The sequence below is a fragment of the Chlorocebus sabaeus genome, chromosome 16 (assembly GCF_047675955.1).
Source record: "Chlorocebus sabaeus isolate Y175 chromosome 16, mChlSab1.0.hap1, whole genome shotgun sequence".
Taxonomy (NCBI): domain Eukaryota; kingdom Metazoa; phylum Chordata; class Mammalia; order Primates; family Cercopithecidae; genus Chlorocebus; species Chlorocebus sabaeus.
Window position 1 is genome coordinate 16,433,447 of NC_132919.1, and position 19,381 is coordinate 16,452,827.

Sequence of the window (19,381 nt, forward strand, 5' to 3'; positions counted from 1 at the left end):
TGGGGTTTCACCATATTGGCCAGGCTGGACTTGAACTCCTGACCTTGTGATCCACCCGCCTCGGCCTCCCAAAGTGTTGGGATTACAAGTGTGAGCCATGTGCCCAGCCTGGATTTCTTTTTTTGATAAAGTACAACCAATCATTTTCTGCCTTTTTCATACTGTCAAAATGTTTATTATATAACATTATTTATAATAGCAAAAAATGTCAGTCAGCCAGAACCTCCAACAATAGAACCGTTAAAGCATGCGTGTTTTGTTTCGCAGATTGGAAGGATGACAACAAAATGTTCATATGGTTGCCTTTGGGTAATTGGTCAGATTATGAACTATTTACGTGTTTGTATTTTTAATTTTCCATTTTTTTGGGACAACAATAACATAATGTTTTAAGCAAAATAAAAGTAACTGGTCAGCTACTACTAGTAGTAGGTGTCAAGTAGTTTATAAATACGCATAGCCTTAATGTTAACTAAAACATCCAGCCAACCTGTGCTCTGTGTATTGATCTTAGTAGGAAACAGAGCTACCTTTCCTCTCTCCTCTTTCAGCTTTTCATTCACAATTGAGTCATAAGCCAAATGTACATCTCTGACTTAACCTTAAGAAGTAGCATTTATTTTAAAGTATTAGGTTTGTCAGAATCAGAGTTTAGTTTAATTATTATTAATTTGCTACGGATATTTAATAGGAACAAAAAATCTGCCAGCGTTATGATCAGCTCATGGAAGCATGGGAGAAAAAAGTGGACAGAATAGAAAATAATCCTCGGAGGAAAGCTAAAGAAAGCAAAACAAGGGAATACTATGAAAAGCAGTTTCCAGAAATTCGAAAACAAAGAGAACAGCAAGAAAGATTTCAGCGGTAAGTAGTTTGATGTTTAATGACTGTGATATTTTTCCTCAAATATTTATTGTTTCTTGAAACTGATCATGAAGAAAGTTTATAATGAACTTTTATGTTTTGGACACATAGAGGGAACAACACATACTGGGGCCTATCGGAGGGTAGAGGGTGGAGGATGGAAAGAGGGAGAGGGATCAGGAAAAATAACTAGTGGGTACTAGGTTTAACAGCAGAGTGATGAAATAATCTGTACAATAGATCATCATGACACAGGTTTACCTATATAACAAACTTGCGCATGTACCCACGAACTTAAAAGTTAAAAAGAACTTTTATGTTGAAAAGAAAACTTTCTTATCAACCAGTAAACATTGTGTCTTAGTAAATTTAATTTTTTGTATTATCCCATTGAATCTAAATATGTGATTATTTTGAAATTAATTCTGAAGTTCCTAAAAATATTACATCCTTTGGAAATGAGAGCGAACAAGAACAGACCTAAATATCCTTTAGTCTTTCATTACCAACATATTCAAAGTATATTCAGTTGATGGCCAATTAAATTCTTTGATAGATTCTGATTTGTTTTACTTTTAGCAAACAGGTATTTTACAAAGATTTTAAAACCATTAGTTTTCTTTTTTATTGTTTCGTGTAAGAGTCATGTATGGAAACCCCTTAACTCACAATTAAATCTTTGTGAGGGATGTTGGTTGAGATTTTTCTCTCCTTTTAAAAATGTTTCATGTGTTTTTCTAAGTCTACTACAGGACATACAAAGACTGCCATTTGAAATGGAAATGGCATCAGTAATTGTGATTTTCTAGAAGTTTTCCCTAACTAGTTCTGCCATTTGAACTTGAACATGTAACCTTCAAATCTCAATCCTAACATTTAAATTGTTGTTAATAGGTGACACAAACATTACTTAAAAGTATATATTCAATAGTATTTTACATTTCTTCTCTTAACTTTGTTAAAAAGTTCCATTCAGAAAAGTAATCTATAATTTAATTGGTATGTCTTCTTTATATAAGGCCTTTAAATATATTTTTAATTTCTCCCTCATGTTTAGAGTTGGGCAGAGGGGAGCTGGTCTTTCAGCCACCATTGCTAGGAGTGAGCATGAGATTTCTGAAATTATTGATGGGCTCTCTGAGCAGGAGGTAAGAAAATTTAATTCAAGTTAATTCGTTAATTATTAAAGCATTTTAGCTCTGTAGACTAGGAGCTAAGGGTTTATTTGTATGTAAATGTGGGAACTTTATTTAGTGCTAAAGTTTAGACTGTGTCAAAGATTTGAGGTGTCTATTTAAGGGTTTTTAAATGAGGCATTCACACGATCATACTGGAATTTTACAAAGATGGCTTTGGCAGCAAGGAGACCTGGAGAGAAGTGAGGAGGCTGTTAGGATGAAACTAAGGTTCTGAGTCAGGGCAACAGTTGTAGGGATGTATAGGAGAGTGTAATAGAAAGGTAGAATGGACAGGCCAAGATGGATGGGATGTGGGAGATGAGAAAGAGGAAGAATAGAATGTGACTCCCTGGTTTCTAGGTTAGGGGACTAAGCTGGTGGTGCCTTTTCCTAAAGTGGCAAAGGAGCATGTATTTTACAAATGGCAGTATGTTCTTCAAAGGGTGTTGTCTAGCAGGTGAACCTGGGATATAGTTGAACTGGGGATGGTTAGATATCAGAGTCATCTGTATGCAGGTGATATAGTCCCAGACAAGTATGGTAACATGAAGTGAAAGGGACCAGTGAATGAGAATATAGAGATTAAGTTTATATATGGAAGAGATTCATCTATGAACAAGAATGTTTCATCTATGAAACAAAAATTTCACTAATTTTTTAAGGTGAAGATATTCTTTTGTAGCAAGTGGCATTACTTTGTTTTTCAAGCATTTCCTTTGCCTGTATAAAGAGCAGAATTAATAAAATTATGACACAGGTAGTAGAGACCAAGGTATACGTTTGACAAATATATCTTCAGACCCAAAAGCAGTATTTCCTCCCTTGTGAAGCTTACCCACTCACTTTCCCAAAACAGAACTCAATGTCTAGTTAGTCTCAGTTTACATTTATTTCTATTGTGTTTCTGTTCAGTAAATATTTATGATCAGCTGAAGTGTTGTCTTCATGAGTGCAGTTATTATAAACCTTTGGGTCAGGCTATCTTTGAGTTCCTGGTGCCTAATGTTTAATTGGATATTAATAAAAATAAATGCAGAATAAGAATAAATTTCCATTTCTAACATTGAGTCTTCTTAGCCGTGTTCAGACTCTCAAGATAGTTCCAAAAGCCATCTAGTATTGACTGAGTTTTGCTAGTTTTGATTTTATTATATGGCTTTTCTTTTTTTTTTTTTTTCTTTTTTATTATACTTTAAGTTCTAGGGTACATGTGCACAACGTGCAGGTTTGTTACTATATGGCTTTTCTTAAACCTCATCTAAAAATTCTGAGAGTCTTGTTTATTTGAAGTAGTGGCCTTAAGTAATGATCAAAGATATTTTTTTACAATGCTTTATACTTCAAAATAAATGTTAAGTGTAAATAAATATATTTTTTGAAGACTTAAATATACAGTTAATACTCGATTTGCAAAATTAAGTGGAGTAAAGTGGATGTAATCTAAAATGTTGAATAATTTAGAAGTAATTTAGATAAGTCAAATTCCTGTTTATATACTGCTTAGCACATTTAGAAGTAAAAAGCAGTGTCATGAATTCCTCTGCTCTACCCTTTACTACTACTTAGCCTAGCCAGTTTTTTTCCTCCTCTTTCTATGGATATTGTTGGTTTAGGTTGTGGTAGACTAACTATATCTTTGGTTTTTTGGGGAGGGGAAGTTTGAGGGGTAGTTACTACTTAAAATTGCCAATTGTGATAAGCACCTCATATGTATTATTTAAACTATGAAAATTCTGTGAAGTGGAGGCTATAATTAATGGCTGTTTTGCAAGTTAGGAAACTAAAGCCCAGCTGCAAGTTAAATAATTTGCCCAAGGTCACAAATTAATAAATAGTGGAGCCAGACACTCAACCTAGGCAGTCTGACTCTGGAACTGTGTGTTCTTTTCCATATCTATATTCAATCAAGTCTATTCTTTCAACAAATATTTATAACCCATTATGTGCCAAACTTTCCTTTAAGCATTGGGAAGACAGTGGTGAATTAAACCATCAAGTTGCTTGATCTCATGAAAAATTACTTGCAGTAAGTTTTCCTCTAGGATGAAAAAATAGCCTGTTTGTACAGAGTTTGTCTTTGTGTTGATATATGTTATAGGGTTCTATCAGTATTTGATTATGATACCCTGTTTTGCATTCATAACTAAATAAAAGTATATAGTATGTTCTTATAACTTACTGTGTTTCAGAATTCTAGTTAAACTAGCCCTGGAGGAGGTAGAGAACTATATAAACTATATCTCAGAGTTCCTTGATCCATATTACTTCTCAGATTGTTCTTACACTGATCAAAATAGACTTTTACAGGTGGTTTTTCTTTCCTTTCTTATTTCTGATATTCTCTTTTCCCAAAGAGAGGATTCCAAGGTGATTTTTGGTGCATTGAAATACATAACCCTTTAGGGGCAATTACAATATTTAGTCACAGAGGTATATCCCACACTCAAGCTTTTCAGTGCATTGTTATGTGATTTCAGGATCTTAGCCATTTCTAGAGATACCTTTGAGTTATCAGTGTTCCAGAGCATACCAGCTTCACTGTGTCCAGATTCCCGGAGATATACTTCTTTTGGAATACATTGATGATGTTATCCTTGCTAAATTTTATCTCAAGCCCTAAATACATATTGCACATAATATTGCATAATATCAGGACAAGTGGATTTTTCTTTTTCTTTTTCCTCCTCTCCTCTCCTCTTTTTTCCTCTTCCTTTTCCTCTTTCTTTTTCTCTGTTTTTTTGTTTTTTTTTTTGAGATAGGAGATAGGGTCTTACTCTGTCACCAGGCTGGAGTGCAATGGTGTGACCATGGCTTGCTGCATCCTCCACCTCCCAGGCTCAAGTGATCCTCCCACCTCAGTCTTCTGAATAGCTGGGACTACTGGTACACCACTATGTCCAGCTAACTTTTTGTTTGTTTGTTTATTTGAGATGGCGTCTTGCTCTGTCAGCCAGACTGGAGTGCAGTGGCATGATCTTGGCTCACTGCATACCTCTGCATCCCAGGTTCAAGTGATTCTACTCCCTCAGCCTCCCAAGTAGCTGGGACTACAAGCGCATGCCAACACACCCAGCTAATTTTTGTATATTTAGTAGAAACAGGGTTTCACCATGTTGGCCAAGCTGGTCTCAAACTCCTGACTTCAGGTGATCCACCTGCCTTGGCCTCCCAAAGGAGTGGGATTACAGGTGTGAGCCACCCCACCCAGCCTCTCACTTAGCTAATTAAAAAAAATTATTTTGTAGAGATGGGGTCTCACTATACTGCCTAGGTTAGTCTTGGACTCCTGGGCTCAAGCAATCCTCCTGCCTTGGCCTCCAAAAGTACTGGGATTACAAGTGTGAGCCACTGTGCCCAGCAATTTTTCATTTGTTTTGTAGCAGTATATTCAAGAGCTTTAAAACATAACCACTTACTCTATATTGCTTTTAAAATTACCTCTAAAGTATATGATTGAAATGACATTCAGCCCTTGGAATATGTAGCCATTATTTTTACAATGATAAGTAAATCTCTGTTAAATTTCTTTTCTTTTTTTTTTTTTTTTTTTTTTTTTTTTTTTTTTTTTTTTTGAGACGGAGTCTCGCTCTGTCGCTTAGGCTGGAGTGCAGTGGCCGGATCTCAGCTCACTGCAAGCTCCCCCTCCTGGGTTTACGCCATTCTCCTGCCTCAGCCTCCCGAGTAGCTGGGACTACAAGCGCCCGCCATCTCCCCTGGCTAGTTTTTTGTATTTTTTTTAGTAGAGACGGGGTTTCACCGGGTTAGCCAGGATGGTCTCGATCTCCTGACCTCGTGATCCGCCCGTCTCGGCCTCCCAAAGTGCTGGGATTACAGGCTTGAGCCACCGCGCCCGGCCTAAATTTCTTTATTGGCTCTTTGACTGATTCCATGAGGAAACATCTGTAAGCATCTAAAATTAGTTTATGTATTGAGGTAATTTCAATCTAATGTGTAATTTCAATCTAAACACTATAGTGTTCAAACTGATTGAGAGTGTCCCAGGAAATTAGAGACTGTGTAAGGACTTGACTATTAGGCAGTATCCACTTTTATGAGGATAATTTTTAGGGAAATACCTTTTCTTATACTTGGGTAAATACTTGTAATTTGGGTAAAAGTTTTTAAATAGAAGTTTATACTTACAAATTTCCTCAGTTAAACTTTGCGAAAAATAAGTTCTACATGTGTAACAACGTTTTAGTTGAAACAAGTTTCATTTCTAAGAAAAACAGCCTTAAATTTTCAATGGAAGGATGATGTAAAATTAGCAAGAAGCATTTAATAGTAAAGTGAGTGTAATTTAAAATCACTGACTTAAATTTTGATGCCTGTTTGCTTTTTTTTCTATTTATTCTCTAATATGACGGTAAAAGTTGTTCTCTAAAATGATGTTGAGATTTTTAAAAATGAGACTAATATGATAATTAAATGCTCCTTAAGGAACTTGACATTACTTTTTATCTTCCAGGTCTAAAATTTTATTATGTTAAGTATCAGCTTAGTTTAAGAAAATAATTCTTCTCAAAGGATTAGATTATTTAAAAAGTGATATGGATATTCTCTGCCTCTGTAATTCATACAGTGAATATTTATTAGACATATGAGTAATTATCATATGTTAGATGCTGTGGTATACACTGCTGTTGTTATTAAACTGCACACATGGTTTTTTAGTGTATATTAAGAGCATTGGTCCATGGCCCTCCTTAAATTTCTAGTTTATGTTTTATTCTAAGTAAGTTGTATTTTTTTTCCAGAATAATGAGAAACAAATGCGGCAGCTCTCTGTGATTCCACCTATGATGTTTGATGCAGAACAAAGACGAGTCAAGTTCATTAACATGAATGGGCTTATGGAGGACCCTATGAAAGTTTATAAAGATAGGCAGTTTATGAATGTTTGGACTGACCATGAAAAGGAGATCTTTAAGGACAAGTAATTTATATTTTAAATTATTCTCTAATAGACATCTACATAAGTTAGTAAAAAGTATTTGGCATTTACTTGTAAATTGAACTGTTTTCACAAAAACTTGGTCCCATTTTGGCGTTTGAATCAATACTGTGAAAAGTAGAGAATATTGATCTTCCTGTAAGTTTATAGGTGGGAAGAGAGGTAACAGATCAGAACTGGGGTTATGAAGTCGTGTTAAGAGTGGTTCCCAAACTTGGGTGCTGTCTGAACTTTTGGGGAGCTTTTATAAAGTACAGATTTCTGTGTATTACCATAGACCAATCATTTCCTGGTGTATGGTGCCCAGAAATCTGTGCCCTTTAAAAGTCTCCAGTGATTCTACAGTTGTTCCTCAGATTGGCAGTTAGAAAGCCCTATACATAGTATTTCTTTTCTGTTTTTTTTGAGACGGAGTCTCGCTCTGTCGCTTTAGCTGGAGTCCAGTGTTGTGATCTCGGCTCACTGCAACCTCTGCCTCCTGGGTTCAAGCGATTCTCCTGCCTCAGCTTCCCGAGTAGGTGGGACTACAGGCATGTGCCACCATCCCCGGCTAATTTTTGTATTTTTAGTAGAGATGGGGTTCTGCCATGTTGGTCAGGCTGGTCTTGAACTCCTGACCTCAAGTGATCCACCTGCTTCGGCCTCCCAAAGTGATGGGATTACAGGCGTGAGCCACCACGCCCGGCCTATACATAGTATTTCTTTTGCCAAGTTTTCTTTTTTAGTTGCTGAAATGTTTGTGTGCAAGTGTGTTTTTGTTTTCGTTTCACTCAGGTTTATCCAGCATCCAAAAAACTTTGGACTAATTGCATCGTACTTGGAGAGGAAGGTAAGACATGGTTTGCATTGGGAATGTTTGTAGGTTTGTGATGTTTGTTACTTTGAAATTCTTGTGCTCTAACACACATAAGTAGTTAACTAGAACCGATTTTAAAAAGACTGCGAAGAGTCTCATGTGATTAATATAGTGATAATTATAATTATAACAGAAATCTTAACACAGAACACAGAACTAAATGGTTAATGAAAGATGACCTGATTTTTATTTCCCTAAAAACACATAGATTACAATGCTTTTAGAGCCTCATTAAATTTCTTATTAAAATACCAGTCTTGTGCTCGCTTCAGCAGCACATAATACTAAAATTGGAACGATGAAGAGATTAGCATGCCCCTGCACAAGGATGACAAGCAAATTTGTGAATCATTCCATATTTAATATAAAATTGATTTTAATGTTTTTGAACAAAATATTTAAAGATATTTTTAAAATTTATATATATGTAAGCAGAAAGGGAATTTACTTGTTAATAAGAAAATATTTGAATGTTTCTGATAGTTCCTGGCATCTTTCACATAATTTGGATTAACAACTGTAACTGTCTGTTATAATAGTAGATAATGTAAATAGTTTTAGAGCCTAGATATGCCTTAAAATGCTAGCAAAGTATCTTGTTCTTTTTCTTTAATTTGTACTTTGAGAATACCAGAGATTTTCCTTGAAAGTAATATTTAATTTAAAAAAATTTTTATTTCATTGGATCCTCAAAAATAATTGTTTTGTTTCTTACAGAGTGTTCCTGATTGTGTTTTATATTATTATTTAACCAAGAAAAATGAGAATTATAAAGCTCTAGTCAGAAGGAATTATGGGAAACGGAGAGGCAGAAACCAGGTGTGTTTTCTTACTGTATGGAAGATATTTCAGGATTGGAGGAAATAGACAAGCAAAAAGTGTTACAACAGAAGTCCTGCCCTTAGTGTGTAGTTTAAACATTGATGTTTCTGTTAAATTAATGAGGATGTTGTAATTATTTTGAAGTTTTTTATATATATATATATATTTAATGTATTGTATCTTGTATTTCAAATATATTTTAAGTTTCTAGTGTGATAAAATTAGTTAGAAAAGTTTATACCTTTCTGTCATCTGAGTCATGCATTTCAGTGTCAGCAATAATCATGTAATTAAATATGAAACCATTAATACTTTTAATATACTATCATTAGCAAGTCTGTTTATCTGGGGAGGGGTCAGGTAGAGTAAGGGAGAGATATACAACATGATACCTTGGTTAGGGATTCTTTACAAATCCTGGAACCTGATTTTGTTTCATATTAACTTCATTTGTGGAGTTTAGATAATTTAATTTCTTTTTTTTTTTTTCTGATACAGAGTCTCGCTCTATTGCCTAGGTAGGCTGGAGTGCAGTGGTGCTATCTTGGCTTACTGCAACCTCTGCCTCCCGGGATCAAGCGATTCTCCTGCCTCAGCCTCCCGAGTAGCTGGGACTACAGGTGCCTGCCACCATGTCTGGCTAATTTTTGTATTTTTAGTAGAGATGGGATTTCACCATGTTGGCCAGGATGGTCTCTATCTCCTGACCTCCGTGATCCACTTGCCTCAGTCTCCCAACGTGCTAGGTTTACAGACATGAGCCACTGCACCCAGCCTAGATTCTGCCTGGTGTGGTGACTCACGCCTGTAATCCCAGCACTTTGGGAGGTGAGGGCCAGAGCATTGCCTGAGCCCAGGAGTTCAAGACCAGCCTAGGCAACATAGCGAGACCCATCCCGTCTTTTACAAAATCATAGAAAAAATTAGCTGGGCATGATGGTGCATGCCTGTAGTCCTAAATATGTGGGAGGCTGAGGTGGGAGGATGGCTTGAGCTTGGAAAGTCAAGGCTGCAGTGAGCCGTGATTGTGCCATTGCACTCCAGCCTGAGTGACAGAGCAAGACCCCTGTCTCCAAAAAATAAAAAAGACACTTTTACTAAAGGTAGTTTTCCACAAGTACAAAACTGAAAAGGTTAGTTTTCATAGTTGTAATTCAGTAATTTCAAAATGATTTTCCCCAAAACAACTGATCAGCAGCTGCCATCGCTCACAGGTGCTTACCAGAGAGGCTGCTGTGCTACTGCCATCATCACAGCTAATATGGAGGCTTTTGCTGTCCACACCCAGATAGATATTACAATAAGGACTTGCATGCATGAGCTCTGACATTGCAACTATTCGTTAGCATTATTAAATCTCTTCGGGCGTTCCCACTCAGCCACCCTTTTATTGGGGTGGGGTCTTACTCCCTTTCTTCGTTTGATACCCCCTGGGTAGCAGATATAGGTTATTGACCCAGTTTTCAGTATGCACAGCTATAACCTTTTTATGTTTTCTGGGTCATTATTTCCCACAGAACACCGCCACCCCACATGATGTGATTACATGTTCTTTGGAAACAGTATTTCTTATTTAAAAAAGTATAGAGTGTTTCATGAGTCAACTGTGTAAAATGCTGCTAGAGGTTGAGTAAGCCAAGGTGCCTTAGACATGGATTTTCAGTGGATTAGTGAGGGGGCAGAAACACGGTTACACAGAGTTGAAGAAGATATAGAAGGTGAAGAAGTGGCATTAGTACAAGTGCAACCTTGTTTTTAAAATTTGTATTTAAAGTGGAATAATGAAATGGGTCGGCAGGGTTAATGAGGATCAGGGAAGGGAGGGTAAAGGGCATACTTGTACACTGATGGGTGCAGTACCATAAGACAAAGGATGGATACTTGTCAAGCTTCATAAAGATGTACTGACAGAAAAGGAATAAATTGAGTGTTGACAGTGAGATAGGAAGCACTATTCCATCAGAGAGAAGAATATTGCCAGGGCTTTTCTTCCTGCTTCCCCTAAGGAATGTGGAATCAAGGTCCTGTAATACTTCCTGCTTCCCCTAAAGAATGTGGAATCAAGGTCCTTTTAGCTAGAGATCATAGCGACCATCTATGTTTTAAACAAGTTTCAGCTGCAATTTTTTTTTTCTTTCGAAACGTAGTCTCGCTCTGTCACCCAGGCTGGAGCACATTGGCGCGATCTCGGCTCTCTGCAAGCTCCGCCTCCCGGGTTCATGCCATTCTCTTGCCTCAGCCTCCTGAGTAGCTGGGACTACCGGTACCTGCCACCACATCCAGCTAATTTTTTGTATTTTTAGTAGAAACAGGATTTCACTGTGTTACCCACGATGGTCTTGATCTCCTGACCTTGTGATCCACCCCCCTCAGCCTCCCAAAGTGCTGGGATTACAGGCGTGAGCCACCATGCCCGGCTTCAGCTGCACATTTTTAACAGTTTTTTTCCTAATTACCAAATAGTATTCATAACTTTATTTTTAGAAATTATGTATGTTACTGTTTAACATGTTCAGTCCTACATTAATGTGAGGGGATAAGGTAATACTTACCCAGTGTACCTTAACCTTTGCCAGATTAGCAGCCAATTGCCCATGATGATAGAGGAGAGAGCTCTAGGAGGAAGTTCTGTGGGGCAGGGATGTCTGTTATTCTGAAACAGTCGTTTCTGTCCTGAAGTTGTCTGGGACACAGTTTCACTCCTGTCTGTGGCACACTGATCCTTGTTAAGATCCAGCCGTGTCGGTGTTCTCTTCCATACATTCTTGTCGCATGTTTCAAAGTACCTGTCTCAGAATGTATTTGCAGATCTAAGACTTGCCACGTACACCCTCACCTTGACCTGAGCCTTAGGTTGCTTACCTCCAAGTAAGCTCAGTTTTGGGTTGGTCAGTACTTCTGGTAGGCTAGCCCTGCCCTCATTGGCTTTTAAGTTATTATTTTGAAGATTTTTCCTCTAGTTTTACATTTCTCTGGTTGTTTCACTGGGCATTTGGGAGAGGTGTGAGTTAAATGATGAATTTAGAGCATCATCTCATGCCACCAAATTTATCATTGTTTCTTAATTGTTTGTATACTTATTCCATTTAGTTGTGTCAAAATAGAGGGGCAGCTTTTCAGAAATTAGGTGGTGTTAGTTTAAGGGCTCTCTGTGTAAAATTGAATGCCTTTAGAGCTAATAGCAGGTAAGAGAAGAAGCCACTGGGTTTTGAGGAAAAGAGTGATGCCAGATTTCAGTTGTGACATGATTACTCTGGTTGCTCTGTTGAGAATAGTTTGTAAGGAGACAAGAGAAGAAGCAGAGAGACCAGTTAGGAGTTTGTTTTAGTAATCCCATTGGCTTGGACTAGGCTACAGTGAGGCGGTGGGGAGAACCGATTAGTTTCCGGATGTACTTTTGAAGGTAAAACCACGAGATTTTGCTGATGGATTGATTGTGGGGATGAGGGAAGGACAATAATCAAGGAAAACAAGTTTTGACCTGTGGACTTGCCATTTGCTGTGATAGGCGTGACTGAAGGAGGAGCAGGTTTTGAGGGGAAATCTAGACATGGCTGAATTTGAAATAGCTATTAGGTGTCTAAGCAGACATCCAAATGAGATGTCCAAGTAAAGTGGGTAGTCTAAGTGTGGAGTGTAGGAAAAAGTTCTGGGTTAAAGATAGAAAATTTGCTATATAGAAAAAAGTTTAGAAATACTTCTTTTTAAAAACAGAATTGACTTGCAAGGTTAAGATTTTCAAAATCTATGTATCACTTTTCTTGATTTTACCCTGGTGGAGACAGAGATCCAAATAATTTGAAAATCGCTTTGCTTCTCTGCTATGTAACCAAGTTCCAGTTAGGAGGGTTTAGCTCAGCTAATCTCACAGCCATTATGGCATGTTTCCTTAAAGATTCTTTAGAGTTCTGCTGAAGTTTATGCTTGATCCTGTCAATATGAGTTTGATTACCTATCCTCTACTCCCAGCCTCCTTTTTATAGGAAGTAATTTTTATTCAGCAGATAAATGTATAGTTTGTGGCTAGGTGTGATGGCTCATGCTTGTAATCCCAACACTTTGGGAGTCCAGGGCGGGCGAATCACTTGAAGTCAGGAATTCGAGACCAGCCTGGGCAACATGCTGAAACCCTGTCTCTACTGAAAATGCAAAAATTAGCCTGGAGTGGTGGTGCACACCTATCATCTCAGCTATTCTGGAGGTTCAGGATGAAAAATCACTTGAACCTGGGAGGCAGAGGTTGTAGCAAGCCTAGATCATGCCACTGCACTCCCACCTGGGGTGACAGAGCAAGACACCCCCGTCTGGAAAATAAAGAAAAAAGAGAGAAGAGAGAGAAAGAAAAGGAAGGAAGGAAAGGAGGGAGGGAAAAAAGAAGAAGAAGGAGGAAGGGAAGGAGGGAAGGAAGGAGGGAAAAGAAGGAAGGAAGGAAAGCAAGAAAAGCCGGGCTGGACTTGGTGGCTCATGCCTAGAATCCCAGAGCAAGACTCTATCTCAGAAAAAAAAATGTATAGTTTGCTATTGATAGATTCTAAGTTCGCAAAATTTGATTTTTTTAAACCTGTTGCCATAGGGAAGCTTGTGTAGTATTTACTCTGAAAATGAGTTTTAATCTTAAACTCATAGGAAAATGAGACAGATATTTATATTTTTGTTAAAATTGTGTTCAGAGGTTATTATTAGCAGGAATTTTAACTCCTCTCTCCAAATTCTGATAGAGATTGCCCCAACCCATTTTTATAGTTCAGCTTGTTACCATTCCATGGAGAGTGAGTGTGGTTCTCTATATGTTTTTGTTGAAGTAGTGAATACATATTGGAGATTAGAAGCCAAAAACGGCCAGGCGCGGTGGCTCACGCCTGTAATCCCAGCACTTTGGGAGGCCGAGACGGGCGGATCACAAGGTCAGGAGATCGAGACCATCCTGGCGAACACGGTGAAACCCCGTCTCTACTAAAAAATACAAAAAACTAGCCGGGCGAGGTGGCGGGCGCCTGTAGTCCCAGCTACTCGGGAGGCTGAGGCAGGAGAATGGCGTAAACCCGGGAGGCGGAGCTTGTAGTGAGCCGAGTTCGTGCCACTGCACTCCAGCCTGGGCAACAGAGCAAAGACTCCGTCTCAAAAAAAAAAAAAAAAAAAAAAAGAAGAAGCCAAAAACCACTGTTGAATGTTATTATTTGGGATCTAGGATTATGCCCTACGTAATAGTTTGATTCTATGTACATTGTTCTTGCTAGCAGTAAGAATTTCGTCCCCTAGTAAATGCTGCATTTTTCCAACATAAATTGCCATCTGGTAAGTCTGTCACCGTGCGGGTAGAATTACTGTGGTACTTGCTAGTTACCTGCGGTAAAGCAAGTCATGTTAGAAACCATATTCTTCATTTCCAAATGCTTGATTACTTTTCACAGGAATTCGTGCCCTTCTTTTTATGCTAACACCATTTTCCCCTTTATGCCAACATGTTTTTATTCTCTAAAGGTATTCAGAAGCATATACTTAGGTAAATATAGCAATTTTGAAATTGGAGGAATTTCTTACTAAACTGTTAGCTAGTCACTAGATCGAAAGAATGTTTCAGACAAGTTATACCAGCAAGAGCTTTAGACCCCAGAGTGCTCTACCCCTTTGTAGCTATGTGACTCTAGGTGGGTCTTTTCACTTGGTGAGCCTTGGTTTCCACATTCATGAGAAGGGGGGGACAATAATACTTCGGTTGCATGGTTAATGAGAACTGGGTATCTGTGTAAAGTACCTGGAGTGCAGAGTCAGGCACAGAGAGTGCTCAATAAATGGTAGCCACTGTTATCTTCATTGCCATCGCCATAGTCTTGTTTATTGGTGATTGACAGCTTTCACTCTTCAGGAAGTTAGTCTGAAATTCAGTTGGCTTAGGAACACTAATTGTTAATATGTTTTGATAAGATAGGCTTAAGATATTTTCTGTTTATTTCCTGAAGTATATTTTTAAAGAAAATTTTGTCCAGTGGTGAAACGGTATTTCATTTTCTTCCTCTTGTAAATTTTTATTTACAATTGCTGCTTGTTATTAAATTTAGTAATTTAGTTTTTTGGCAACTTATTTTCTGCTGAGTGGGAACTTGTCTGTTTTTCTGTTTTCTAAAAATGTGAACATTTTCACAAATATAATTAGCATATATATATAATTAGATATTCATTTATATATAGTAGTAATGAATCTCAGCATAAACTATTATTTGATCTTGCCAAAGAGGACCCAGATGAAACTGAATCCTGTTCTTAAGTTATGTTGAAATACACTTACCAGGTCAAGCATGGTGGCTTACACCAGTAATCTCAGCAGTTTGAGAGGCTGAGGGAGGAGGATTGCTTGAGCCTGGGATTTTTGAGACCAGCCTGGACAAAAAAATTTAAAAATTTATACAAAAAGTTAAAAAATTGAAAAATTTGATTTTCTACCAAAAAATTAAAAAATTAGCATGGCACATTGGCATGCACTGTAGTGTAATCCCAGCTATTCAGGAGGCTGAGGTGGGAACATTGCTTGAGGCTGGGAATCGAGGCTGTGGTGATCCGTGATTGTGCCACTGCACTCCAGCCTGGGCAACAGAACAAGATCCTGTCTTTAAAGAAGAAAAACAAAATCCAGGTGCAGTGGCTTATGCCTATAATCCCAGCACTTTGGGAGGCTGAGGTGGGGAAATTGCTTGAGCCTAGGAATTTGAGACCAGCCTGGGCAACACGGTGAATCCTCATCTCTACAAAAAATACAAAAAAATTAGCCAGGTGTGGTGGCGTGCGATGGTAGTCCCAGCTACTCAGGAGGCTTAGGTGGGAGGATCATTTGAGCCTGGGAGGCATAGGTTGCAGTGAGCCAAGATTGCACCACTGCACTCCAGCCTGGGTGACGTAGTAAGACCCTGTCTCACAATAAAAATAAAATAAAATAAAAATAAAAGAAATACACTTAACTTTTACTTTTTTCTTTGAATTTTCATTTTGTTTTATATGTGTTCTAGAATATTCATTCATAGTGAATAGCTTGTTATTTGACCAAAGTGTTTCATGTTGTATTAACATCCTGATAGAATTAAACTTGTTTTATTGACTCTCAAGTATTGGGTTTAAAGAAAGGGGGTAAAGGAAAAACCTGGACAACGAGCCATTGAGAATATTTGTGTCAGTATAGGGAACTTTTAGAAGGGTTTCTTTTGAAGGGGTGGACCTCTTTTGCTCCAGCCACCCTGCAGAGTTCAGGGATGTAACTTGTAACCTTCATCCTAGACCATGTGGATTGATTGGCACTTCTCTTTACAGATTTGCCTGAAACAAAAGTAGTAGTTCCAAGCATCTCTTGTTTAAATTGGAGTAATTCCTTACTCTCTTGAATGTCAGTGGCAGTTGTTTTGATAGGTCTTTATGCATATTGCACAAAGGTGAGGTCCTCCAGTTGCTGCTGACTGCACTTCCTCTCCGCTCACCACTGCCTGGTCAGTATACAGAGTGGTGAGAAGTTCTACTGGACAGGTGCCAAATACTTCTCTAAACTCTAATCCAGCAACTCTGTCCATTTCTTTGGATTGTTTCCATACTTTCTGCAGAGCCAGGAGCGGTTGCCTTCTTTACACTGATTGGTTTAAGCAGGTGCTGCAGTTGTTTCTTATTCTCTAGCACCAGGGAAAGGGGAGTGAAGTTATTTGTTGGCTGGATTTTAGACAGCAGGGAACGTGTGAGATTACTTTGAAGCTCTGATTGGCATTAGAAGCAGAAAAGTATTGGGGAAATAAGATTAGCATGTGTTACCCAAGTCTAAGGGGATACTGAATATCTTTCCTTACCTTCTGCTGAGTTGACATGTCCTTATCGTATCTTTAGGCTATAAACCATTTTCTGGGTTACATAGCTCACTTGCTAGGCAGAAGACATGATTTGTCCTTCCTGTGCCATCTTACTGGTTCAGAGTGACACATGGATGCTACATTGGTTGCAGGGTTAGGTTATTAGCATTTAAACAGGTCTTGTGACCACTGTAGTGTCCCAGGGAGTCCGAGCAGAATAAAACTTGCCCTGTTATAAAGCACACCTACTCATGGTTTGAAAGTTTAAATTTTAAAATCTCCGTGATTGATCAGTTTTCTCTAGCAATAAATACCCAGAAGAAAGAGAAACTGGCAGTTAGCCAGGGTGAGAAGTTAGTAAGGTCAGATAAAGCAAGTGAAGGAATCATGGTATTGAAATGCTTTAGCAAGTACAATAGTAGGTACAGTTCTCACTGGACTGTGAAAATTTGATAGACTAAGGGTTTGAAGGTGACGATGAGGACAAAGCAGGATCAGTCACAATGAAGGCGTGCGATGGGTGGTTGTAGTTGGGGAGAAGACTTTCTGATTTTAGGATCTAGGAGGCAAAGCAGTGCCCACTGCTGATGAGGCAGTTGTGATTTTGCATGTAGGGAGTTTAATGGACATGACCTAAAAGTATTTTAACGGTGAGATGTTATGATGATTGAATGGCAAGTGTTAGAAAAGCCATTGACATGCATTTTGAAATCTGAAAAATAATGTCAAGGTATAATGAGCCATGTGATGCAATCACTTATATATTCTAGGGAATATTTAAGAAGTCATTCCATAACACCAAAAGAGAATGTCGACAGAGGGAGATTTTATGAAACGTGAAAAAGGAATTATTTTTAAAATATCACAGTTCAGCAGTGTTCTGGAAGTGGACCAAGAGGGATTCATTTTCTTCTTTCCTTCCCCCTTGGATTAGAAGGAGGCATAATGTGGGTGGGACTTCTTTTGGGGAGGCGAATAAGGCCTTCGTTATCTTAAGGAAAAAGCTAAGTGTTGGTTTTGATGAATAGGTAGAAGACTTTGGAGCACTATTAAGGGAAATTTTTCTTAAAATTAATGAGTTACTTCCATGTGTTCTGGTGAAAACAGGTAAGAGGACAGGTAGAGTTACTATGAGGCAAGATTGACATTAGCCTGAATCAGAATGAACAGTCGGGATTGGAAGGTAAAAACTTTTCAGATAACCAGAATAAAGGAATTTGATTTTTGTTTTATCCAACATACGCATACACCTATCATCATGGTCCAGACACTCTCCTGGGAGCTGGGGCTGCTTAGAGAAGTAAGATTGAATTCTTGTTCTTGATGAGATGATAAGGCACAGAGAGCCAGACGGATGCTGATAAGCAGGCACTAAGCTGCCTAGTGACAGTGCTACAAGCAGGTGTGGGCTGTGGTGGAGAGGGAAGGACATGGGCCCAGAGTTCCTCTGTGGAAATCAAGAGAGGCTTCACAGGAGATACAGCATTTTGATCTGAATTGTAGAGATTATGTGGGACTTTACCAGGCAAGGGAAGGGTAGAAAGCTGTGCAAGTGCTGGGTGTGTTTAGGTGAGTCCAGAACAGTGAAGATGATGTGGCATGATTTGGATTGCAGGGAGGTGTGCACGGGCCAGCCTGCTGTGCTGTAAAGATGTGTTGAAGTTCTGTTTTAATTTGGTTATACAGTCTTGATTTCTGAATTAAATAAAAATGCAGGTCAGTCACAATGGCTCGTGCATGTAATCCCAGCACTCAGGGGAGACTGAGGTGGGAGAATCACTTGAGGTCAGGAGTTTGAGACCTGTAGCCCCAGCTACCTGAGAGGCTGAGGTGGGAGGATTGCATGAGCCTTGGAGTTTGAGGCTGCAGTAAGCTAAGATCACGCCACTGTATTGTAGCCTGGGTGACAGAGTGAGATGTTGTCTCTTAAACAGAATACAGCAGTTCCCCCTTATTCACAGGGCATATGTTCCAACACTCCCAGTGGATTCTTGAAACCGCAGATAGTACCGAACCTTAATATACTATTTTATATATGTATCTCCACGCACATATATACACACATATATGTATATATACATACACACATATATACATATGTGTATCTATACATACACACACATATACATATATGTATATATACATACACATATGTACACACACACACACACACGCCCCTATGATAAACTTTGATTTGTATATTAGGCACAGTAAGGAATTAATAACATATAAATAATAAAATAGAGCTATTATCGCAATATACTGTAATAGAAGTTACATGAGTGTGGTCTTTTTTCATATATACTGTACTTCAGTCACCCATTTTCATACTGCAGTTGACTCCAGGTAACTGAAACCACAGAAAGAGAAACTCCTGATGTGGTGGGGACTACAGTAGCATTCAGTGCACCCTTAGTTTCACTTTTTTCTTTTAGAGTCACAGGTTTTGCAAGTGAGACATCAGAGATAAAAGGGTTCCTAATCTGACTGCTCAACTTAGAAATATTTAAGCATTTTACTTCTTTTCATCTTATTATATCTTTAGTATTTTTCCGAATTACTTCAGTCTTAGTAATGACAATAGCTGTTTACTGTTCCATTAAGTAGACTTTAGCTCAAAAGTATAAATGCATAAAGATGTTTCTTATAGCATTATAGATAGTGATGAAAAAATTGGAAACATATTAAGTATCTAAAACATGATAAATTATATATGGTTAGTAAATTTTAAGGTAGAATTGAAATGCTTGAGTGACAGATTAGATGTGGAGGTTGCCAAAAAAGGGAACCAACCCCAGATTTCCAAGTAGAATCTTAACATATTTACTTTCTCATCGGTCCAGATGCTATGAGCATTTGTGTCTGTGTAAGACTCTTTAAGCAGTAC

The 19,381-nt window shown here is 38.2% G+C and overlaps 1 protein-coding gene and 1 non-coding gene across 15 annotated transcripts in view; both read left to right on the plus strand.

Moving 5' to 3' along the window:
* NCOR1 (nuclear receptor corepressor 1) overlaps positions 1 to 19,381 on the plus strand; it is a 188,020-nt gene that overhangs the window by 71,589 nt on the left and 97,050 nt on the right. For all 14 annotated transcript variants that reach the window (XM_008010473.3, XM_008010477.3, XM_008010484.3 and 11 more), the window contains 5 exons: positions 692 to 864; positions 1,922 to 2,012; positions 6,800 to 6,978; positions 7,771 to 7,825; positions 8,570 to 8,671. In XM_008010473.3, coding sequence (XP_008008664.1) covers positions 692 to 864; positions 1,922 to 2,012; positions 6,800 to 6,978; positions 7,771 to 7,825; positions 8,570 to 8,671 — 600 coding nt within the window. The remainder of the gene's footprint in view (positions 1 to 691; positions 865 to 1,921; positions 2,013 to 6,799; positions 6,979 to 7,770; positions 7,826 to 8,569; positions 8,672 to 19,381) is intronic.
* Positions 8,112 to 8,215, plus strand: LOC119620419 (U6 spliceosomal RNA). The gene has a single exon (XR_005236946.1). It is a non-coding gene; the product is annotated as a U6 spliceosomal RNA (small nuclear RNA).